We start from the raw sequence: 22014 nt of genomic DNA, 5'->3' as shown, positions 1-22014 counted from the left end.
AACACTGTTACAGAAACACTAATATTATTATTGTAGCAAAATATACAAAAGCCTAATATCTTTATTTATTTATTTATTTTTTCTGTTATCTATAATATCAGGTAGTCATCAAAATCCTAATAAAAAATAAAAACAATCAAATGGTATGTTAAAGTAAATTAACATACCTTATATAACCTTGGGAGTTAAATGAAAACGTTAAGCTTTAAGCTTTAGGATTTTCTCAGGCCAACTTTTGTTTCAAAAAACATGTTTGGTTATACATTACATGGGGGTCATGTTGTCACGATTCTACAAGAGAGGACTCAAATGCAGGAATGAGTGATCAGGGATTTATTGACAAACAGCAGAAATGACAAGAAATGGTGAGGAGGTGAACAGTCCAAACAGTAGGCGGGTTAGGAGCACAATCACAGGCAGGAAGAGCAGCCACAATAACTAGCTCCAGAAGGTGGTAGACGGGAGAGCAGTTCTGACAGAGCAGCATGAGACCAGAGGATACCAGCGATGGCCAGGCAGGATTCCTAGGTAATGCAGTCAGGTCATATCAGGAAACTCACCAAGCTTTCAGCTAAGGCAAGAAGAGCAAGCTGCCAGGGAAGCTCTACTTGCAGGACAGGAACTAGAGACAGAAAACAAGAGGAGACAAGACCAAAAGGCAGCACAAACACTTAGCACTACTAGTATAACACACGTAGGTATAACGTATAACGAACCAGCAACCACATGAGGGAAAGAACACACCTTATAAAGGGAGCAGAGAACAAGAGGAACAGGTGAACACACTCAGACAAGCAAGGAGCAGAGAACATGAGGAACAGGTGAACACACTCAGACAAACAAGGAGCAGAAAACATGAGGAAAGGGTGAGCACACTCAGACAAGGAACAGGTGAGCACACAATCAGTTAATCAATGAGGACTAGACAAGGACTAAACAAGGGGGCGTGGTAACAGGAAACAAGGAGGCAGGACACAGGGAGCACATGGCAAACACAAACCAAGACAAAGCCATGTGTTCATGCACAACACAAACAAAGACACATTAAACAAAGACAAAACATACAGAGCTGTCAGAGGAGAACCCTGACACATGTAACATACATTGTATATCTTACAGTACAGTTTTTCTCACAAAAACCTAGCCAAATATCCCAAAACATAATCACATTTGCCAAAAAATAAATAAAAATAAAAATCTCAAACCTATAAACAAATCGTGTTTCACACGTGTTTTAAATCTATTAAACCTTTTTCAAAACTTCAACACAAATTCAGCATTTCACACCATGTGCTCATGTAAAAAAAAAAAAAAAAAACTGTTGAAAAAGAACAAACCTGAACCCAGTTAGTTTTTCTTGATTTCACACCTTTCCTTAAATTAATTTAATCACTCTCAAAACAAATATAAAATGAATTATTTACTGCATAATGAGGCACTGCATTTTATCAGTAATGCATTTATTACATATAAATACTAACATCAAAACTACAAGTGTGTTTTCTGTTTATTTGATAACAAATTCGGTTGTCGATACACAAATACATGAAAATACATGTTTACCATGAGGTTCTTTAATGAATAGTTTAGTTGAGTATAAATATGAGTTTTCACCCAAAACTGATCTTTCCTCGCAATAACATCTGGCCAGAGAATTTTGTCACAGAACGCAGTGAATGCTGGATCCATCCTTGACATCGTTTCTCAACCTCTCCACTGGCATTTTTGGTTGCTTGAAGAAGTATCGTGTATTCATTCAACCTATGCAATGGTGGTCTTGGTTGTAAGGTTTGCTTGTTATACACTTTCCATCTCCAAGAGCAGATGGACTCTTCAATTGGATTTAGTAAAGGAGAATTGGGTGGAAGGAACACCATCCTGAGATGTGGGTGATGCTCAAACCACTCCTGTGCCATGAATGGTGGAATTGGACATTGTACAAAAAAAACCCTACAAAAAAAACACTACAAAATGTTGCTCCATTTGGTCTTGATCACCCTGGAGAAAGAGGCTATCATTGAGGGAGTTTAAACATTTTGGAGCCTTTCAGTGTTATATGGCCCTAAAACAACATTGTGTGCCACAACACCACTGGTTGACACATAGTGATGTTGCCTTTGGCATAATGGCGAATCACATTTCTCCCTCTTCTCCTGTTATTATGAAGAATGAGTGCATTCATCTTGTACTCAGAGTAAGGGAGCAGGACTGGACGACCCAGTATAGATAAATGTGTGGAAAAAAAACATAATGCAGTTGAACAAGCACAACTCTTCTTGCTCCTTCTCCTCGTCCTATACCCTCTACTTCTCTCCCCTCATCTCGCATCTCCACTGTTCTTCTCCCTCTCATTAAAGGGATAGTTCACCCAAAAATTAAAATTCTGTCATCATTTACTCACCCTCAGGTTGCTCCAAACCTGAATGAATTTCTTTGTTCTGTTGAACACAAAAGAAGATATTTTGAAAAATGTCGGTAACCAAAGCTTTGTGGGGCACTATTGACTTCAATTGTATTTTTTTCCATCCAATGGAAGGACTTACAAAAAAAGGACTTACAAGCAGTCTATTTCAATTATAATTGTTTATATTATATTATAATTTAAATTATAAATTGTATTATAATTTATTCATTGTAAATTGTGAATGTGCCAATAAACCTGATTTGCAATGGAATAATTTTGATTTACAGTATATATATCTACTCAAATGTCATCTTTAGTCATGTTTATATAATTTGACCAGTCATCTTTCCTTTGGTTCAGATAAACCTTCTAACCTGTTGCTGAAAAACATCCCCATGCTGCCATGTGCCAGAATATTTCACTTCTCAGTTGGTATTAGCCCTTTTCCTTTCATATAAAACAAATATTGAACAGTTGATCACAATAAATACTTTTTTTTTTTTAAACGGTTTGGAGAGCTTCTAGCCAATGAGAGTACATGTTTCTGTTATGTCATTGGTTTCTAGGTAAATTGGAGTTGGTCATTCGTAAACAGGAAAATAGAATGGAGAACTGAATTGACCAATGTTTAAATCTATTCAAGCTAACTATAAAATTAAAGAGGTTAAAGCTCTAAATCCATAAAAATGCTGTTATGGAGTCTACATTTGAATTGAGCTCTCGTTGGCCATTCCTAACTTTAGAACTCAAAGAAGGTTGGATTATGAGCTGATATGGCCAGGAAATAATTCACTGCATTGAAATAGACAAACAGTGCTTAAATGTGTGCCAGTAATTACTGCCACAATGTGAAATAAAATAAAATAATAAATGCCATCTGATCTTGGCCCATTCTCATGATTAATAGTTTTGATAATAGGTACATTGTTTCCTATATTTTGTGATACAAAAATTCCTATGCAACGGTGTGTATGCCAATTGATTCCGAATGGTAGGCCTAATTATGGTATTGGTAATAATTAATAATTATGGTAATTACGATATTAGCCTTTTTTCTTTATTTGCATTTATGCATTTTGCAAGCCACTTTTATTCATACTTGACAAACATTGCATTCAATGTATACATTTTATTAGTTAATTTATTCCTTGGGAATCAAACCCATGACCTTTATACGCCTTTATAGACTTAGTTAGGCAGTTTATTTAATACATTGTAAAGCACTTAATATGAAGAAAAATGTTGGGAAATAGGAAAAAGGACTTAAATAAGCAAAAGAAAACAATTTTTGTATAGAAATATTTATTTAGAACTGAAATGTACAGATTAAAAAAAAATCCTCCATATGATTTTGCATATTTTATGGATGTTTTTCTGAAAGTAACAGTAGTATTAGTAAGATTATTTAAACTAAGCAATCACACTGGAAACTATATGCACAATTAACAATAATGACAGTAGGGGGTGGTAAAGTTCCATTAATAAATGTTTGCACTTCATTTACTATGCAAAGGACAATGCAGTTTTTTAACATTTTACACAACATTACATATTGTTTTCTTCTGATATATTTTCTTAAAAAGGGAGGAAAAGTTCAATCTGTCTGTGAATGCTGCCTATCTGACTCAAATCAAAGCTTTTATTGGTTTCATAATAGTTCTAACTGGTATGACAATATTGATTGAAAACATTTATAACATCATCATTCACATTGCTTCCATCCGCATGTGATCAGCTCTAGAGAGTTCAAGCTAAATCATTACTACACATAATAAAATACCTGTTATTTTATCACTACCAACATTACATAGAGATGCTCAAATACAAGTCATGTAAGTAGGTTTGGTGCTATTTTTAAAATTTTCATTATTACTTTAATTATTAAAGTAAAAAAACAAAATAAAAGTTCAGTATAAGGAGTTTGAAAGATGTGACATAAAGAGAATGCATCAGTGATACAAGGAGGTCCTCTTTCAGTTGGCATCATTAGACTTACTGTTGTCAGTTTGGTACCAGGATCCTCCCTGACAAAGTAAAATAACAATTTATTGAAAAGTTAGATGAATGTACAGACATGATATTATAAGGAATTCTCAACTCTGGCCCTCAAGGTCCTGCAGTGTTTGGCTTGATCAAACCTTGATGACCTTGATAAAAGTCACCTGCCTGTTGCTTCTAGAAATCATAAAGACCTTGATTATCTTGTTCAGGTTTGTTTGATTAGGGTTGGAGCTAAACTGGAAAGTGGACCTCGAGGGCCAGAGTTTGCTCTAATCTTCACTGACCTGTTGATTTCTTCTTGTAGTAAATGAGACCAGCAGCTGCTATGATGATTCCCAGCACCAGACCAGACGCCCCGATGGCGATTTTATTCCTCTCAGACTCAGGCATAGAGGGATCTGTGGGGTACAGAAATCATGATCTGTTAGTGAATGATAATAGTACATTCTCAATATTTACGTTTAATATTTGTTTAGTTTTGCAAGTGTAATAAAGTAATTTCCATATTTTCAATTTGCTCCCATACATATGTCAAATCCATTACTAAAGGAATGACTGTAAAGTAAATGTTTCGTCTTACTCCAGTCTTCAACAATAGGTTGAGTTGAGCTGGCGTGCTCCACTATACAGGAGATCTTCTCTCCAGATTTAGGGGTGTATTCCAGCTCAGAGTGGATCTGATAGTACCAATCTCCATCAGCCATCTCCATTGTTGAGGTCACGTCTGTGGTCACCACTTCACCATTTCTCAGCCAGGACACTTTGATTTTTTCAGGGTAGAATTCATATGCGCTGCACATCAACACAGCTGGATGATTGCCTTCAGCCTGCTTCACCGAACTGATCTTAACCTTTGGTTTTACTAAACCAGAAAAAAAAACATAATAAAACCAGAATTATCAAACATTACCTTAAAGTATTCTAATGTATAACACAAATAATTAAAAATACATGAGGGGAAAAGTAGCTATAGTACTTGAATGAATTAAATTAAGTATATGAACAACATTTTATTACATGAACTATAAAGTATTTTCTAAAGATTCAGAAATGGGTTGTTGAACAAAAGACCATACATGTTTCCTTATATTATTACGTTTGGAGAGGGGGAAAAAAAACAGAAAGTTAAAATTTGGTAAAATAACCCCTGTGTAAAGTTGTAATATTCTATTGATTTTTTATTAAAAACAATTATAGATCACTGAAGACAACCACATTGTGCAGACACACCACCACCAAAGCAACAGACCTCTGTTTTAATGCATTTTAAGTGGGTTTCTTCTGCACCAGTGGACACACATGGTAGAAATGTTTATTATGCAGTAAGAGTCTTGTAGCACTCACCTGCTTTATCACGGACAGCTGAGTCAAAGATCTGAGCATTAGGTATGCAGAATGCGTCCACCTGAGCTTTCCATTGCTCCAGATCGGCCTTATCTTTGTTCCAGTCCTCTGCATACTTCACTCCTTCCTCAGTGTACCCCACAAACTTACCCACAGTGCTGTTGAACTGTACATCCACAACTTTATTGAAGGAATATGAGTCAAGATACACCATATCACTGTAATCACTGGTACTGTAGACGCATTCAGTAAATGTGTATTCATAAAATCCATCAGCTGAAACATAAAATCAGAGTGTTTGATCATCAGTTTTTGTATAACTGCATGTAAGTCATTAAAACAAAAGTACCTGTATTAATCTGCTATTTACTATTACTTTGTTTTGGTGTAGTCTAGTTACTGTGTGCTATAGATACAAAGAGAGACACCACAACTACTGGCTCATCTGACTCTTATTTTCTGGAATATTCATGACCATGTTTTATAAAAGAAAGGCAATTGAATCAACAGCAAAGACATAAAAAAAACTATATCAAAGATAAAAACTCATTAAAATGTATAAATCACAGGTTTGTTGATTAAATAAATCATTCATTTTGCTCAATGTTTCATTGTACTTGCCTGTTCCAAAAAATGCTGACAGCATCAATATGGGATGAAAAATCAAGAGTTTTAGCAGTGACATATTTACAGTCTATGAATATGCCAAATGGAGAACTTTCTCTCAGTGCCTTGTTCTTGTGGTAGATGTCTAAATAATCCGGCAAATCAGCTTCTACTCACATAAAGGTCAAGTGTTGCTAGGTGGAAAACTGCTTTCATTTTCCTGTTTTCATTGGACAATTACTGTGTGTGTGCATAAAATGTATGTGTATATAGGCATAACAATGCACTTAAAAAAATATACAAATAATTTATATGTATTTTATCTCTTTAAAAAAAGGAACAAGAACCATTTTACTTTATCATAATGGCCTTTATTCTAAAAGTCTGATTTCAGTAGTCTCTGCTCCTGGAGGACTAGATATGTCTTTGAAGATATACAAAAGTTATACCACAAATATATAAATTGTATATTGTAATGTATTATTTCATTTATTTGTGCCTGGTTTATAAAATAATCTGCAATGAAATGCTCCAAACAAGCATTTTCTTTGAAAACCCTTCAAAATAAACCATCCAGTTGTTCCTGTACTGCTGGAGTCCTTCGCATGTTTGGCAGTATACACAATCTTATCTAATATCTACAACAACTGTCTCCTTTAGGTGTATAAATGGCTGTCCAAAGTATCCTCTCTCTACAGAGAAAGTGTATGTTTTCAGATGCTGGTCCCTTTTCTCAAGTTTTATATATTTTAACCCCCTATGCTTTTTGCTGTTCACTTACAGTGTCTCTCAGATATTTTATACATTTCTCCAAACTATTGTCAATGCTCATGAAACAATTAACATATCCATCTAAATTCTTTATAATCTTCTCAAAACACTGTGCAACAAAATGTATCAAATGTTTTTACAACATTTATTACATGCAGCCAACCAATATCTGCAGATATCAGTGTTGCCAATGATAGAGACGGAGGACACTGACATTTGTAAGCCTCTTTGGATAAAGGAATCTAAATGCATTAATGTAAATGTAAGGGCCAGGATATAAGAATAGAGGGAGAGGAAGAGGGATAGGGGAACAGACAGGTTTTCAAATGAGATGAGAGCCACCCTAAATGACCATGTCATTCAATCGACGAGAAATTTCATCCTGCTTGAAAGCATTAAGATACCACTTTGTTAGAGTATAAAAAGCACACAATTGCTTTACAAGCTATTGTTTTTCATTTAATGTTTTGTTTCTATACTTTGGAGTTGGAAGGCAGCGCAAGACATTATAAATACATTTATATTTATGAAGCTGGCTCCAAAAAAAAGGAGAAGAGAAGAGAAATGTGCTGTCACAGTGCTAACTCTGGGCCATGCACGCAGTGAGTAATAAACTCAGTGAGTTTAAAATCAATTTCCACAGGATGTTCAGGAGCAAACTGAGTGAATTTGCAGTAGTAGTTAGCATCAGATTTCATTAGTTTTGTTAATTGTTCTGAGAATTTTGACCAGAGTTTGGAGAAATGTATGAAATCGGTCAAAAAAAAAAAAATTGTCCTGAAATAGTCCTGCAGTGTAGCAATTTTTTTTAGTAGGCTACAAATATGAAGTCTCTGAAACAATATGAGCTCATAAAACTATGCATAGTAATTATACAATAATTTCTTAATTGATTTTTTTTCACAAATGAGAAAATTTTGTCTTCATAATAAAATCTTACAAAAACAAAAACTGATCATACTTGTAACATGGCAAGTAAATTAATTTAAAACATGCAGAACATGTATTTATTTATTTGTTTGTTTATTAATTTGTTTTCCTTTCACATAATCATTGTTTTAAATACATAATACAATTGTGACATTGTATTCAGGACATTTAATTTAATAACCAAAATACAACAAAATGATTGTCTTTCAATTTAGATATTTTAAAAATGTGGTTATTCAGTATCAAACAATTTCGGAAGAATATTTTTCATATCATTTTTAGAGATGCTGATTGATGTTAAATTAGATGTTAAAGTACTGTAATTTACAGTTGTTATATTATAAAATACACTCATATCACCTAACCAAATTGACATAAAAATTCAATTAAAGGCATGCAGTAAAAATAGTACCAAAGCAAATAAAAAATATGTTAACACTTTATTTGGATGGTCCACTTTAGACATTCCACTAAGTAACTTTGCAACTACATGTCAACTAACTCTCATTAGTAGACTGTCTGCTTAATACCTGCAAACACTTTATTTTGATGCTCCCCAACAGACATTCTACTGACTATAGGCAACTACATGTCAACTTATTCAACTAACCATAACAGTCTACTATAAATGAAAATGAATTGACATGTAGTTGCAAAGTACTTATAGTCAGTAGAATAAAATGTAACCAAAATATTTTAAAGGTATATTTCAAGACATTGCTTTCACTTGACAAAATGTGTCACAAAAATAAACACCGAAAGAAAATTTTGGATGTCAAAAGGATTTATTAGTTGCAAAAATATACAATACAATTAAAGTGTGTGTGTGTGTGTGTGTGTGTGTATACAGGTTTTTCTATACTTGTGAGGGCCAAGTGTCCTCACTAATATGGTAAAATGTCATAGAAACTGTTTTACATTTCGTCTTCAATAAAAAGGCCAATAAATGGTCCAGATGGTGTTACTCTTTAAATCTAATGATGTGCACAGGTTTTTGTGAGGGTTCACTTTAGGGGGGTTGAGATAGCATTCACCTGATATAAAAACAATGAAAGTCTATGAAATGTATATAATTTTAAAAATAGTTTGGTCTGTGTGTGTCTAAGGATTTGTTGGGTATTATCTGCATTTCGGTTTTTCAAAACTATCATTATTATTATCAGAGAGTCACTCTGACATATAGCACAGCAATGCTTTGGGCAACCCGAGTTCAAAGTCCTCTTGTGATCTTGTGATTCAAGGTCACTATGTCATGTCTCTCTTCAACTGTTCTGTCCAATAAAGGCTAAAATGCAAGAAAATTTTAAATAAAAAAAACATCATCATCATCTTTAAGCAATTACAGATAATTTGGCAAATAAACAGTGTTGAAGACATATAAATGTATAGAATGTGAGTTGATGTTATATATAAACAAATGTGATAAATGTGCAGTAAAAGAATATTGTTTTTCCGGTGTTTAATTTAAGTTTTAACTTTGTTTAATATCAGATCCCTGTGTTTGTGGACATTAACTTGTACTGTAAAACATATGTACTGTAGAACTGTACAGTAGAACATTGACTTTATGAAAACCATAAACTAAAGGGTGAATTATATTTTCATTATTATTAGGTCAAGGTGAGGACCCACTATTTTAGTGACCTTCTAATAAATGCACCTCAAAACGTTGCATGGCATGTTGCAGATAGAAAAATGAAATTTAGATCACTTATTATATTTGGACAAATATTTGAACAAATTGAAGAAAATCATGCTGTGTCAGAACAATAATTCGACTAGGACCCCAGTCAAATTTGAACATTAACTGTCATGTTCAATGGCACACAAAATTATAGTTTTTAGAACCAAAATTTAGAGAAACAAGCTTAATTTAGAGAAATTTCATTGGAGGAGAGTACACAAAAGAAGTTAATTAAGTACTAAAAAAAATCTGAATTACAAAATAAGAATGTGTTCATTTTTAAATCAGGGATGTCAGTTGCAGTTGTTTCCTTTAATGAGGAAGAAGGTTCCAGTAGCGACTCCCAGTAGCCCCAGAGTCAGACCCACTCCACAGAACACAGCTGGACCAACACTTGGGAGGGCAACGTCCACTTCTGAAACACACAAGCACATGATGATGCATGTGTCACAGAATGTGAAAGTATATATTTAATGTTTACTGTAAAGTTTACTGTAGAGTTTTACTTTTGACATTTTCGTCCTAATTTTTCCTAGATATGGCCAATTAACTGTATTTATGACACTGTGTTTATGATTAATGTCTACATAATCTTTCCAAACAACTTCTCAAGAAGTTAATTTTTAGGATATGTCATGTTTGCCCTCATTTTTTTAAGATGATATATCAGTTGAAGTTGATCTAAAGCAAAGAATTTAGGAACAATTAGAATTGTACATCCCCTGAATCTACATGAAGCAGTTTCTCACCCCATGTTTTGGTTTTAGGTTGGCTTTGAATGGATTTGTGGTTCACAGTGCAGCTGTAAATGTCTCCTTCTTTTGGCGTGAACTTCAAAGTAGAGAAGATGTTGAATGTGCCGTCACTTTTTCTGCGGTACTGGCTTAGACCCATGCCTTCTGTCACAATCTGATTGTTTTTAGTCCATGAGACATTGACAGGTGGAGGGAAGAATCCAGTCACATGACAGATGAGGGTGTTCTCAACGTCCTGCACCACATCATCTTTTGAATAGATGGAAGTATCTGGGGGGTCTGTGAACACACAGAAATAGGCGCTGACACGAAAAAAAAAGGAAAAAAATCTTGCAAACCAAAATCTTGTTTATATTGGTTGTAATTTCAGCAGCTGGTTTCTTTGCACATCTCCAAAAAAGTAAGCTTCAGATTACTATATATCTATATCCATCATGTAAAAATATAATAAGTATATGCAATGTGTGTCTTACCTAGTTGTTCAAACGAGGGTTTGTAAACTTTGATGTCTGTGGCTAAGTTTTGTTTGCAGACCTCTATTTGAGCAAGATCAGTCTCAATACCTCCAGCAAAGCTGTAAGGATCTGCAAAGTCAGGCACTGTCACTACTCCTTCTTTTCTAATGAAGTCTGTATGGTACTCTTCCTCTCCATCAAAGCCAATCAAATATTCTTTCTCTGTATCAGAACATCCAATGAATGTAAAATCCCTGTGCTCAACTGAAACAGATAAAGAGTCATGATATTAGCCAGAATGGATAAACAGTATGGATGAAAAACAAAGGATGAACTTTATCTGATGTGCAATCAGTACAGTTATAACATTTAGAAACAAACAATTTAAAACAACATAGTAATTGTTTCTCAAACCTAAAAAAAAATACTGGAGGATCTATGGATTCTTTGAAGCAACCTTCAAGAGAACCACCATACATGTGTTGTTTTTTTTATATATCCATTAATTACATTGCCATTTAATTATATAATAATTTAATATACGTTTTTAATCCATTATCCATTTTTACTCATTTCACTGTTTCATTCATTGAAATCATGTTATATTATTTTTCCATTACTGTTAAATCTTATATTGTGTACTGTGTTGTCTTCACAAACAAGTTAGGGATAAGAGAATGTCTCCATTTCAATGTTTTTAATGACACATAAGCATTTTTCATTGCTTTGGTATAATAATAATAATAATAATAATAATAATAATAATAATAATAATAATAATAATAATTTGTGCTAGCCAGATAATATTTGACTGAGCATTGAAAAAAACTTAACTAAAATTAGTTAATCTCTTGCTTTCTGCTCTTCCCCATGGCTTACTCTGTCTGCTTCTTAGGCTGATAGATGGCTGTTAATACAGTTTCGATATCAGACAAAATACAGTGACGTTGCTTATTTGGGTATCAGACGAGACTTACTGTTGACTAGTTTTGGGTACCAGACAAACATCCTCAAACAACTTTTAGGGAATTTAATTTTGATCAGGGAATTTTGTTTAGGGAATTTAATTCATACTTGCATATCTACTTTAACTTTATAAATCTCCAAATATCATTTTAGTTTCTGACTTACCTTGAGTCGCAGTACTCACAATAACAGTGAGCATAAGCAGAACACCATACATCTCCATTGTTCATTCAGAGGTGAGTAGAGAAAACACCATATCAAACAGTCCTGGAGTGAATAGTAGGTAGAGCTGCTGATCCCTGGTAATGTAGAAGCCTCCCAATCACAGCATCCAATCAGAAATTGACCCCTACCCTGACATCACTGTATCTAGGTAAAATTATGTTGGTCACACTTTACAAGAAGGTTCATTAGTTAACATTAGTTAACAACATTAGTTAACATGAACTAATAATGACCTGCACTTTTAAAGCATTTATTTATTTACATTTATTTATTTACATTGTTAAAATCTTGTTAACATTAGTTAATGCACTGTGAACTAACATTAACAGCTGTATTTTTTATTAACTATAACATTTACAAAGATTAACTAATGCTGAACAGAGGGGTTGTTCATGGTTAGTTCATGCTCACTAATGCATTAACTAATACAACCTTATTGTAAAGTGTTACCATGATGTTCTGTTACTGATGTGTTTGGTAGTTAACAGGGCCGTGCAGAGAGTTCTTCAGGGGCAGGGGCTCAAATGTAAAAAAGGGGCTATATATATATATATATATATATATATATATATATATATATATATATATATATATATATATATATATATATATATATATATATATATATATTTATATTTATATATATATATCCTTCATCAAGCCTGCATTTATTTAATCAAAAATACAGAAAAAACAGTAGCCTAATATTGTGAAATATTATTACATTATGTTCTTTTTAACTTTTTATTAATCCAACAATCTTGAAAAGAGTATCACAGTTTCCATCATTGACATTAAATCCTCATATTAGAATGATTTCTGAATGATCATGTGACACTGAAGAGTGGAGTAATGATACTGAAAATCAAGCTGTGATCACATAAATTATATTAAAATAGAAAACCATTATTTTAATAATATTTCACAATATTGCTGTTTTTTATCAAATTAAAGCAGGCTTGATGAACATAAGAGACTTCTTTCATAATGCTGCATAATATACAAAAATGGTAATATAATAAAATCCTTTCACGTCACCATTTCGCCAGCCTACACTTAACACATAATAGGCCTGTAGTGGCACTTGGGTTTTGTTAACTTTGATAGTTTCATGAAATAGTAACAGTGTATCAATATACATAAATACAAGTGAATTTAACACTACTTACCATTTGTCACAGACACGTCAGGTTCCAACCTCCACCAATCACAACGCACGCCATCTCCTGAATACTGATCACCATCACCTGCACCTCATGACGGCACTCATCACCAGCACTATATAACACACACTCACACAGCACTCCATGTCCGGTCTCGTTCGCATATACTCTGTGCTATGCTTACCTCAAGGACTTCTCTTCGAATACTTACCTGTCTCCAGCGTGTCTCCTTCCCTTTGTGTTCCTCGTCTGCTGTGTGGGTGTGTTCCAGTCAGCTCCTAAGTTCTCCAGCGATCTCCAAGCTCCAACGTTCATCTATCTGCAAAACAAAGGACAGTCACTATCTCTATCATATCCATTCAACGTCTATCTACAACCAGTTTACTCACCTGTGTTACTTCATCTGCTCTACTGTGGTCAAATAAACTACCATTACCTGTTACGTCTGTGTCTGCCTCCTGTGTACTGTAACAGAAGACCGGACCAGAACAGAAGACCCAGTATGAGCCAGCCGGATCCCTTTCAAGAACTGGTGGATGCGCTTCGGCGCACATTTCCTCCACCACCCACTCCAGTTACTGTCCCTTCACCTGCACCAGCGAACACCAGCAACTCTGTCAACAGTCCTCCTTCACTACCTCCGTATGCAAGTCCCATGGCCAAACCGGCGCCCTACTCAGGATCGGCGGAGGATTGCAGCGGATTCCAATGCACACTGGTCCTGGAGATGCAGCCGCACCTGTACCCGAGCGACACATATAAAATTGCATTCATCATCTCTCAGCTCAGCGGCAAAGCATTGATGTGGGCCAATTCCATCTGGTCACAACAGGGCGCAGTAACGCAATCCTACTCAGCGTTTATTTCCCACTTCCGGGAAGTGTTTGGGAAACCGATCACAGATTCTTCAGCTGGTGAGAAACTTTATAATTTAAAACAAGGATCCATGTCTATTTACGATTATGGTTTGCAATTCAGAACGCTTGCAGCAGTCAGCGGATGGAATGAACAGGCGTTGATAACGACGTATCGGTAAGGATTAGAACCTCAGGTACGGCTGCATCTCGCTGCATGCGAGGACTCCATCGGCCTTGAGAAATTCATCCAGCTCTCCATTCGCTGTGCCACTCGCATGCAAGCGTGCATCCAAGAGCACCAGGACCAGTATTCCATCAACGTGCCCTTCCGCCGATCCGAACCCGTCAGCACCCCAGAACCAGCCCAAGAACCCATGGAAATAGAAAATTCCCGTTTGTCTTCTGACCCTTCATCTTTGTCTCTATTGTGGTGAACCTGGGCATGTCATTGCTGCATGCCCCACACGACCCCCGCGACCCATGGTGAGTGCTATTATTCCTGCTACTCATAAGATGAAACCACTCACCACTGTCGTCATCATTACTGCCGCTAATGTCTCCCTTTCAGTGGTCGCACTCCTCGACTTGGGGTCAGCCGGCAACTTCCTCTCCGGTGCCATCTGCCGCCAACTACACCTCAAGACCACTCCGCCTCCGACCATCTACAGGATCAGTTCCATAACCGGCAGACCCCTCAGTTGCAAGCGCGTTCGCACCGTGGCTGGACCAGTTACACTACAAGTGGGTTTATTACACCGTGAAGAGGCTCATATGCTGGTTCTGGAGGATTCAACTGCTGACGTGGTTCTGGGGCGCCCCTGGTTGGAGCAGCACAACCCCACCATCTCCTGGAAAACGGGCGAAATCCTGAAGTGGGGCGACACTTGCTTCTCTCGCTGTTTGACGGAACTTCCTCTTCCACCATCGTCTCCGCCTGATTTAACTCTCTGTGCCATATCCATCGAAAGTCCAGTTGAACCACGCTCAGTTGACGTCCCCAAGTGTTACGACCCCTTCAGAGATGTCTTCTGCCCGCAACGGGCTTCCAAGCTGCCTCCACACCGACCATGGGACTGTGCCATCGACCTGCTTCCGGGTGAACCAGTACCAAAGGGTAAGATATACCCATTATCCATCCCGGAGGAAAAGGCCATGGAGGATTACATCAAGGAAGCCCTCGCCCAAGGTTATATCAGGCCGTCTACTTCCCCTGCTGCTTCCAGCTTCTTCTTTGTGGCAAAAAAGGACGGAGGCTTGCGGCCATGTATCGATTATCGTTCTCTCAATAAAATCACCGTCAAGTTTCGATATCCCCTTCCTCTCGTCCCAGCGGCCCTGGAACATCTCCGTGGTGCCACTGTGTTTACCAAGCTGGACCTCCGCAGTGCTTACAACCTCATCCGGATACGTGAGGGGGACGAGTGGAAGACTGCCTTTATTACCCCTACTGGACACTATGAGTATCTCGTCATGCCGTATGGATTGGTAAACGCCCCCTCCGTATTCCAGGATTTCATCCATTAGGTGCTCCGGGAGTTTCTCCATCGATTCGTCCTAGTCTACATCGACGACATACTCATATACTACCGGAGCCAGGCCGAACATCGCCAACATGTTGCGGAGGTCCTCAACCGTCTACGTCAATTCCACCTGTTCCTCAAGGCAGAAAAGTGTTCATTCCACCAAACATCAGTTTCCTTCCTGGGTTATCACAGACCACAGTGGCATCCGGATGGACGAGAAGAAGGAGGAATCCATCACCAACTGGCCAGAACCCACAACCATCAAAGAACTCCAACGCTTCCTCGGATTCTCCAACTTCTACAGACGTTTCATTAAAGGTTACAGTTCGATCACTCATCCACTCACCAGTATGCTACGCAATAAACCCAAGTCTCTGTCCTGGAGCCCGGAAGCCACCAACGCCTTTGAACAACTTAAGAAAGCCTTCACCACCACTCCCTTACTCGTCCATCCAGATCCAGAAAAGCCTTTCATCGTGGAAGTGGATGCCTCCACAACTGGAGTGGGAGCGGTGTTGTCCCAGCAGCAGGGGACGCCTAGTAGACTCCATCCATGCGCTTTCTTCTCCCGCAAGCTCAGCCCGGTGGAAGTCAACTACTCCATCTGGGACGGGAACTCCATGCTGTTAAGCTTGCCTTGGAAGAGTGGAGGCATTGGCTGGAGGGAGCCAAACATGCGTTCCTGGTGCTAACGGATCACAAGAACTTAGAATATCTTCGATCAGCCAAAAGACTAAACCTAAGACAAGCCCGTTGGGCTATGTTTTTCTCCCGCTTCAATTATACCATCTCTTATCGCCCAGGTACAAAAAATATTAAGGCTGATGCTCTCTCCCGTCTTCATGCTCCTGATGAACAAACCGAAGAACCAGAACCCATTATTCCAAGTTCCCTCATCGTAAGTCCTATTACCTGGTCTGAAGAAACTATCCCCTCCTCCAATGCCTCCACGAACCCTCCGCCGGGCTGTCCACCAGGCTTGTTGTACATCCCACGGACACGACGCACTCCCACTATTCACTCGGCTCACACGTCACTTGGTACTGGTCACCCCGGGGGTCAATGAAACCCTCTCATTGCTTAAAGAATGCTTCTGGTGGCCAGGGATGGCTTCGGATTTCAGAAGGTACGTGCAGGGCTGTAGGGAGTGTGCCATTTCCAAATCTCCTCGTCATCTGCCAGCTGGGAAACTCCTTCCTCTGCCCGTTCCAGAACGCCCATGGTCACACCTAGGAGTGGACTTCATCACTGACCTTCCGGCCTCAGACGGTAATTTTAGACTTAGACGACTTAGACAGACTTTATTGTCATCCAGCTGCACATTTTGCAATATACAGTTGAACGAAATTTCGTTGCAAGGCTCTGAGCATAAAAAAAAGGACATATACATAAAGGAAAAAAAAAAAAAATATATATATATATATATATATATACATACACATATATATATATATACATACACATACACATACATATATATACATACATATATACACACATACATATATATATATACATATATATACATTTAAAATTAATTTATTAAAACAAATCTAACTAGATCAAATATAAATAACAGCAGTGTATATTGCAGTAAAATGACAAATAAAATAATACTTAGTGCAAAATACAAGGATTCACATAAGTGATTAGTGTCATATGTATGGGGAAGAAGGATTTATTGTGAATTTAGCAGTCTTATGGCATGGGGAATGAAACTGTTATAAAATCTGGTTGTTCTGCATTTGAAGCTGCTGAACCTCTTCCCAGAGGGCAGCCGGGAGAACAGTCCATGATTGGGGTGGAAAAGGTCCTTTAAAATCGACTGAACCCTGGTCAGGCAGCGACTGCCAGCAGTGTCATTGATGGAGGGAAGTGCAGTCCCTATGATTTTTTCCGCAGTCCTCACCACTCTCTGTACACATTTCCAGTCTGAGGCGTTGCTTCTGATCCCACTTCCAGGATTGCCTACTGCCATGGAGACAGCCGAAACACTCTTCAACCAAATTTTCAGATACTTCGGAGTAGCAGAAGACATTGTCTCAGACCGAGGTCCCCAGTTCATATCCAGAGTATGGAAATCGTTCTTCTCCCTCCTAGGTGTGGCCGTTAGCCTGACGTCGGGATATCATCCACAATCGAACTGACAGACGGAAAGGAAGGTACAGGAAATTGGCCACTTCCTACGTACCTTCTGTCATGACCACCAGGACTCTTGGAACCAGTTCCTGGGTTGGGCCGAGTACGCCCAAAACTCGCTGAAACAGTCAACCACAGGACTCACCCCGTTCCAGTGCGTACTCGGCTTCAAACCTCCACTGTTCCCCTGGGATGGGGAACCCTCCAACGTTCCAGCAGTGGACTACTGGTTCCGAGAGAGCGAGAGGGTCTGGGACTCAGCACACCATCAATTGCAACGGGCCCTGCGCAGACGCAGGATGGTAGCCGACCTCCGACGGTCTGACACTCCTGTCTTCCAGCCTGGTCAGATGGTCTGGTCAGAGACATCAGAATGCGTCTGCCTTGCAAAAAGCTGAGTCCCAGATTCATTGGCCCATTCCCCATCATCAAGCAGGTCAATCCAGTCACCTATCAACTCCGTCTTCCACAAGGGTATCGTACACACCCCACTTTCCATGTGTCACTACTTAAAGCTCACCATCCCTGTTTCACCCACAGGACCTGACGTGGTTCCCGCCGAACCCCCCCTTCCACTCATCCTGGAGGACGGAACTGCCTACAAGGTTCATGAGATCTTGAACTCCCGACGTCGTGGTGGTCAGCTGGAATACTTGGTGGATTGGGAAGGATATGGTCCCGAGGAACGCTCCTGGGCCCCGAGGAACGACATCTTAGACCCCAGTTTACTCCAGACCTTTCACGACAGTCACCCTGAGAAACCGGCACCACGGGGTAGAGGACGTCCACCACGGCGTCGGGGTTCTCGGCCCTCTGGAGCGGGCCGTGGAGGGGGGGGTACTGTCACAGACACGTCAGGTTCCAACCTCCACCAATCACAACGCACGCCATCTCCTGAATACTTATCACCATCACCTGCACCTCATGACGGCACTCATCACCAGCACTATATAACACACACTCACACAGCACTCCATGTCCGGTCTCGTTCGCATATACTCTGTGCTATGCTTACCTCAAGGACTTCTCTTCGCATACTTACCTGTCTCCAGCGTGTCTCCTTCCCTTTGTGTTCCTCGTCTGCTGTGTGGGTGTGTTCCAGTCAACTCCTCAGTTCTCCAGCGATCTCCAAGCCCCAACGTTCATCTATCTGCAAAACAAAGGACAGTAACTATCTCTATCATATCCATTCAACGTCTATCTACAACCAGTTTACTCACCTGTGTTACTTCATCTGCTCTACTGTGGTCAAATAAACTACCATTACCTGTTACGTCTGTGTCTGCCTCCTGTGTACTGTAACACCATTAATGCGACTTTTGCTGCTGCTGCATGGTTTTGTGCAGTGATTTGTTTGTTGTCAGTTAAAATCCATGTAGTCAGTGATGCAATTTATAAAATGAGACAAACCGCAGGAAATCGTTCCACAAACGTTAGTTCATCTGTCCATGTAATTTTCAACCGATTTATGAATAAGAACAGAAAATTACCTCCACTTCACATCGCCCAATGGAATTTGAACTTGCTTTGCCAGATCACGATTGGTTGGTGTATATATATGTATATATATATATCCACTAAAAATATCACACATCCACCTTTGTAAAAAACATTTGTTTTGAATTGTTTTCCTTGAATCATGTTTATTTTATTGCAGAAGGCAATGATAACATCAGCATGCAAAAATAAACAATACAATAAATAAAATAAAAAAAGCAAATAAACTGCTTTACAATTTCCAGGTAAAGTAGGTAGGTATGCCTAAAAACAGCATTCAAGTAGGCTAAGAAATGGAATAATCACATGAAAAAATAAAACTGCATAGGCCTATTCACTGTATGACGCAGGCCTACTCCACTGATTCTTGTATTAGGCTAGTAATGCAAATGTTTACATTCACTTAAGACAAAACCACCTGTTTATGTGAAACTTGTGCATTTTTGACTCTTTAAAATATATACAATAAGATGCTAAAGATTCCGTTTAGTACACCCGCTGTGACAGCTAGTTTATGTGCACGCGCTTTAGGTGTGTGCGCTCGTAACACCATTTTAAACTGGCAAGGCGCACAGCCGCGTCTCTTCGGAAGCGGTTGAAATTGCAATAAACAAGTATAAGTTGTGAACGAATAATTTGTTGAGAATTTCCTGAAGATGCTGCCATGATGAATACAATTTGTACGGAGGCATCTGATGACCAAACTAAATTGGAATTCGCGAACAGAAAAATCAAGTAAACCCAGAGCGGTTTGTGTTCAGTTTGCATGTTTTTAGCAAACCGTACCATAAAATGAGATCAAACCGTAACCAGACCACCTCCCAAGATGGTCTCAGTTCGGTTCGCTTTAAAGGGGTCTGAGATCGTTTGGAGTGTTCACATATTGGCTAAAAATCACGCGAACCGCGCTCAGACCCATGAAAAGGACCAAGTGTGAAAACACCCTCAATCTGTATCTGCTCTGGTTCTTAAATCTGTATGTTGGGGTAACAGTTTAGGACCCAGGACCAGTAGTGAAAAATGAAGACCAGGGGCCCTATTTTAACGATCTGAAACGCAAGTGTCAAAGCGCGAAGCGCAAGTAACTTTGTGGGCGGGTCTCGGCGCTGTTGCTATTTTCCCGGCGGGATAAATGGCTCTTGCGCCCGGCGCAAATCTAAAATGGGTTGGTCTGAAGTAGCTTCATTATTCATAGGTGTGGTTTGGGCGTAACGTGAATAAACCAATCCGAGCGTCATCCAACATTCCCTTTAAAAGCAGGTGCGCAAGTTCCATTATGGATTGCTATTATTATGGCGTATTTACCAGGCGCACGCCAGGAGCGGTTCACAGCCGAGGAGACTGATGTTCTTGTAAGAGCAGTGAAAGACAGAGAAGTGAAGTTGTAATGTTGTACATTATGGTAAAGGTGATTTCACAGTCTTTTTTTCAGTCTTTCAGTTTTTTCAGTTTTTCCGTCTATTTTTTTTCCTGGTTCTTGACGGACAAACCAATTTGTCAGATGTCCTTATATACATATATGTCTTGCCACTATTGGGCAAACAGGTCTTATCCTTAATTTTTACAATTAGCCTGAATCATTTGTAAGCTAGATTTATGCCTATTTTTTCACATCTTCGTGGCACACCACAATGATTTCCGTCATCTCATGTGTTAATATTTTTTTAGTGTAACAATCTATGATTTGCAAAAATAACTGTTGCATCTGTGTAGATTACATGAGCAAAGTGTATGCGCGTTGTGCACGCTATACATTATGGTCAAGCATGCGCCCTTAAAATAGCATAATGAACAACGCGCAACGCGCCACTGACTTTAGACTAGGTTTTTTCTGGTCAGTGGCGCAATTGTTTAATGGAACAGCAAAATAGCACCAGGGATTGTTTGCGCCGGAACACACCTCCTTTTTTGCGCTGAACCGCCCAGGGAGCGCAAGTTCATTTACTAGTTTAGCGACGTGCTTCTGTGGAGGGAAAAGCGCGCTTTGCGCGGGTGCAAAATAGGAATGACACATGCGTCGGTGTACAAAGTCAATTGCGCTGGGTGCAAGATAGGGCCCCAGGAGTCAGAAGTTAGATTAATTAAAGACAAATTTACTGAAGAATAGTTTGCAGTTTCATCAGCAGAAGCCAGCTCACAAGGAGTTCGTAGGCCGCACTCCCTCTAACAGTCTCCCCGCCTCCGTCTAACGAACATACAATTTCTGAACAGTTATACTGTTTTCAAGGTCTAGCCACGTCATTACTGCCATGTGGAATGATTCTGATTGGCAGAGAAAATGCCCAGTCACGGTAAATTTCCACACAAGGATAGATAGCAGAGCATATCACTAAAAATGCGTAGACTTGATGTCACCCAGGCCCAGATTAGTCCCCAGTGACCTCGGAGGTCATAGAAAAGGAATCTATAGGTCTGGCATCGCATCTCCAATACTGGGTCTGCACAGAACATACAACGCACATACACACAAAGCTCCAGAGAAGGTTTCCTCAAGGTTGAGAACATCTTAACTAACTATCAACAAAACACTTCTCCAAAACATGCTGATACTACATTTAGTACAGAAGTGAATTTATTCTATTTAGTAAGAAAAGCATTTAAAAGAGGTTAAGGTAGAATAGATCAAAATGTAACAATTTATTAACAGTCAGGTGAATGCATAATGCCAATTACATAATCAATTCAAAGATAATC

The 22014-nt window shown here is 38.7% G+C and overlaps 2 protein-coding genes across 2 annotated transcripts; both read right to left on the bottom strand.

The window, feature by feature from the left end:
* Positions 1–3982: 3982 nt before the first annotated feature.
* LOC307133271 (H-2 class II histocompatibility antigen, E-S beta chain-like) lies at positions 3983–6638 on the bottom strand. The gene is made up of 5 exons (XM_079828239.1): positions 6371–6638; positions 5750–6025; positions 4986–5267; positions 4690–4803; positions 3983–4428 (listed from the first exon to the last, which is right to left on the bottom strand). The coding sequence occupies exons 1-5, from the start codon at positions 6432–6434 to the stop codon at positions 4406–4408; spliced, it is 759 nt and encodes a 252-aa protein (XP_079684365.1). The 5' UTR covers positions 6435–6638; the 3' UTR covers positions 3983–4405.
* Positions 6639–8107: 1469 nt separating this feature from the next.
* Positions 8108–13482, bottom strand: LOC307132891 (HLA class II histocompatibility antigen, DP alpha 1 chain-like). Its single transcript, XM_079827489.1, has 5 exons — positions 13311–13482; positions 12082–12285; positions 10969–11214; positions 10490–10774; positions 8108–10155 (listed from the first exon to the last, which is right to left on the bottom strand). The coding sequence occupies exons 2-5, from the start codon at positions 12137–12139 to the stop codon at positions 10034–10036; spliced, it is 711 nt and encodes a 236-aa protein (XP_079683615.1). The 5' UTR covers positions 12140–12285; positions 13311–13482; the 3' UTR covers positions 8108–10033.
* Positions 13483–22014: the final 8532 nt, after the last annotated feature.

Source organism: Gobio gobio, assembly GCF_949357685.1.
Source record: "Gobio gobio genome assembly, chromosome: 10".
Classification (NCBI taxonomy): Eukaryota; Metazoa; Chordata; class Actinopteri; order Cypriniformes; family Gobionidae; genus Gobio; species Gobio gobio.
The sequence above is the reverse complement of the archived record's forward strand: the minus strand, read 5'-3'. Positions and strand labels throughout refer to the sequence as shown.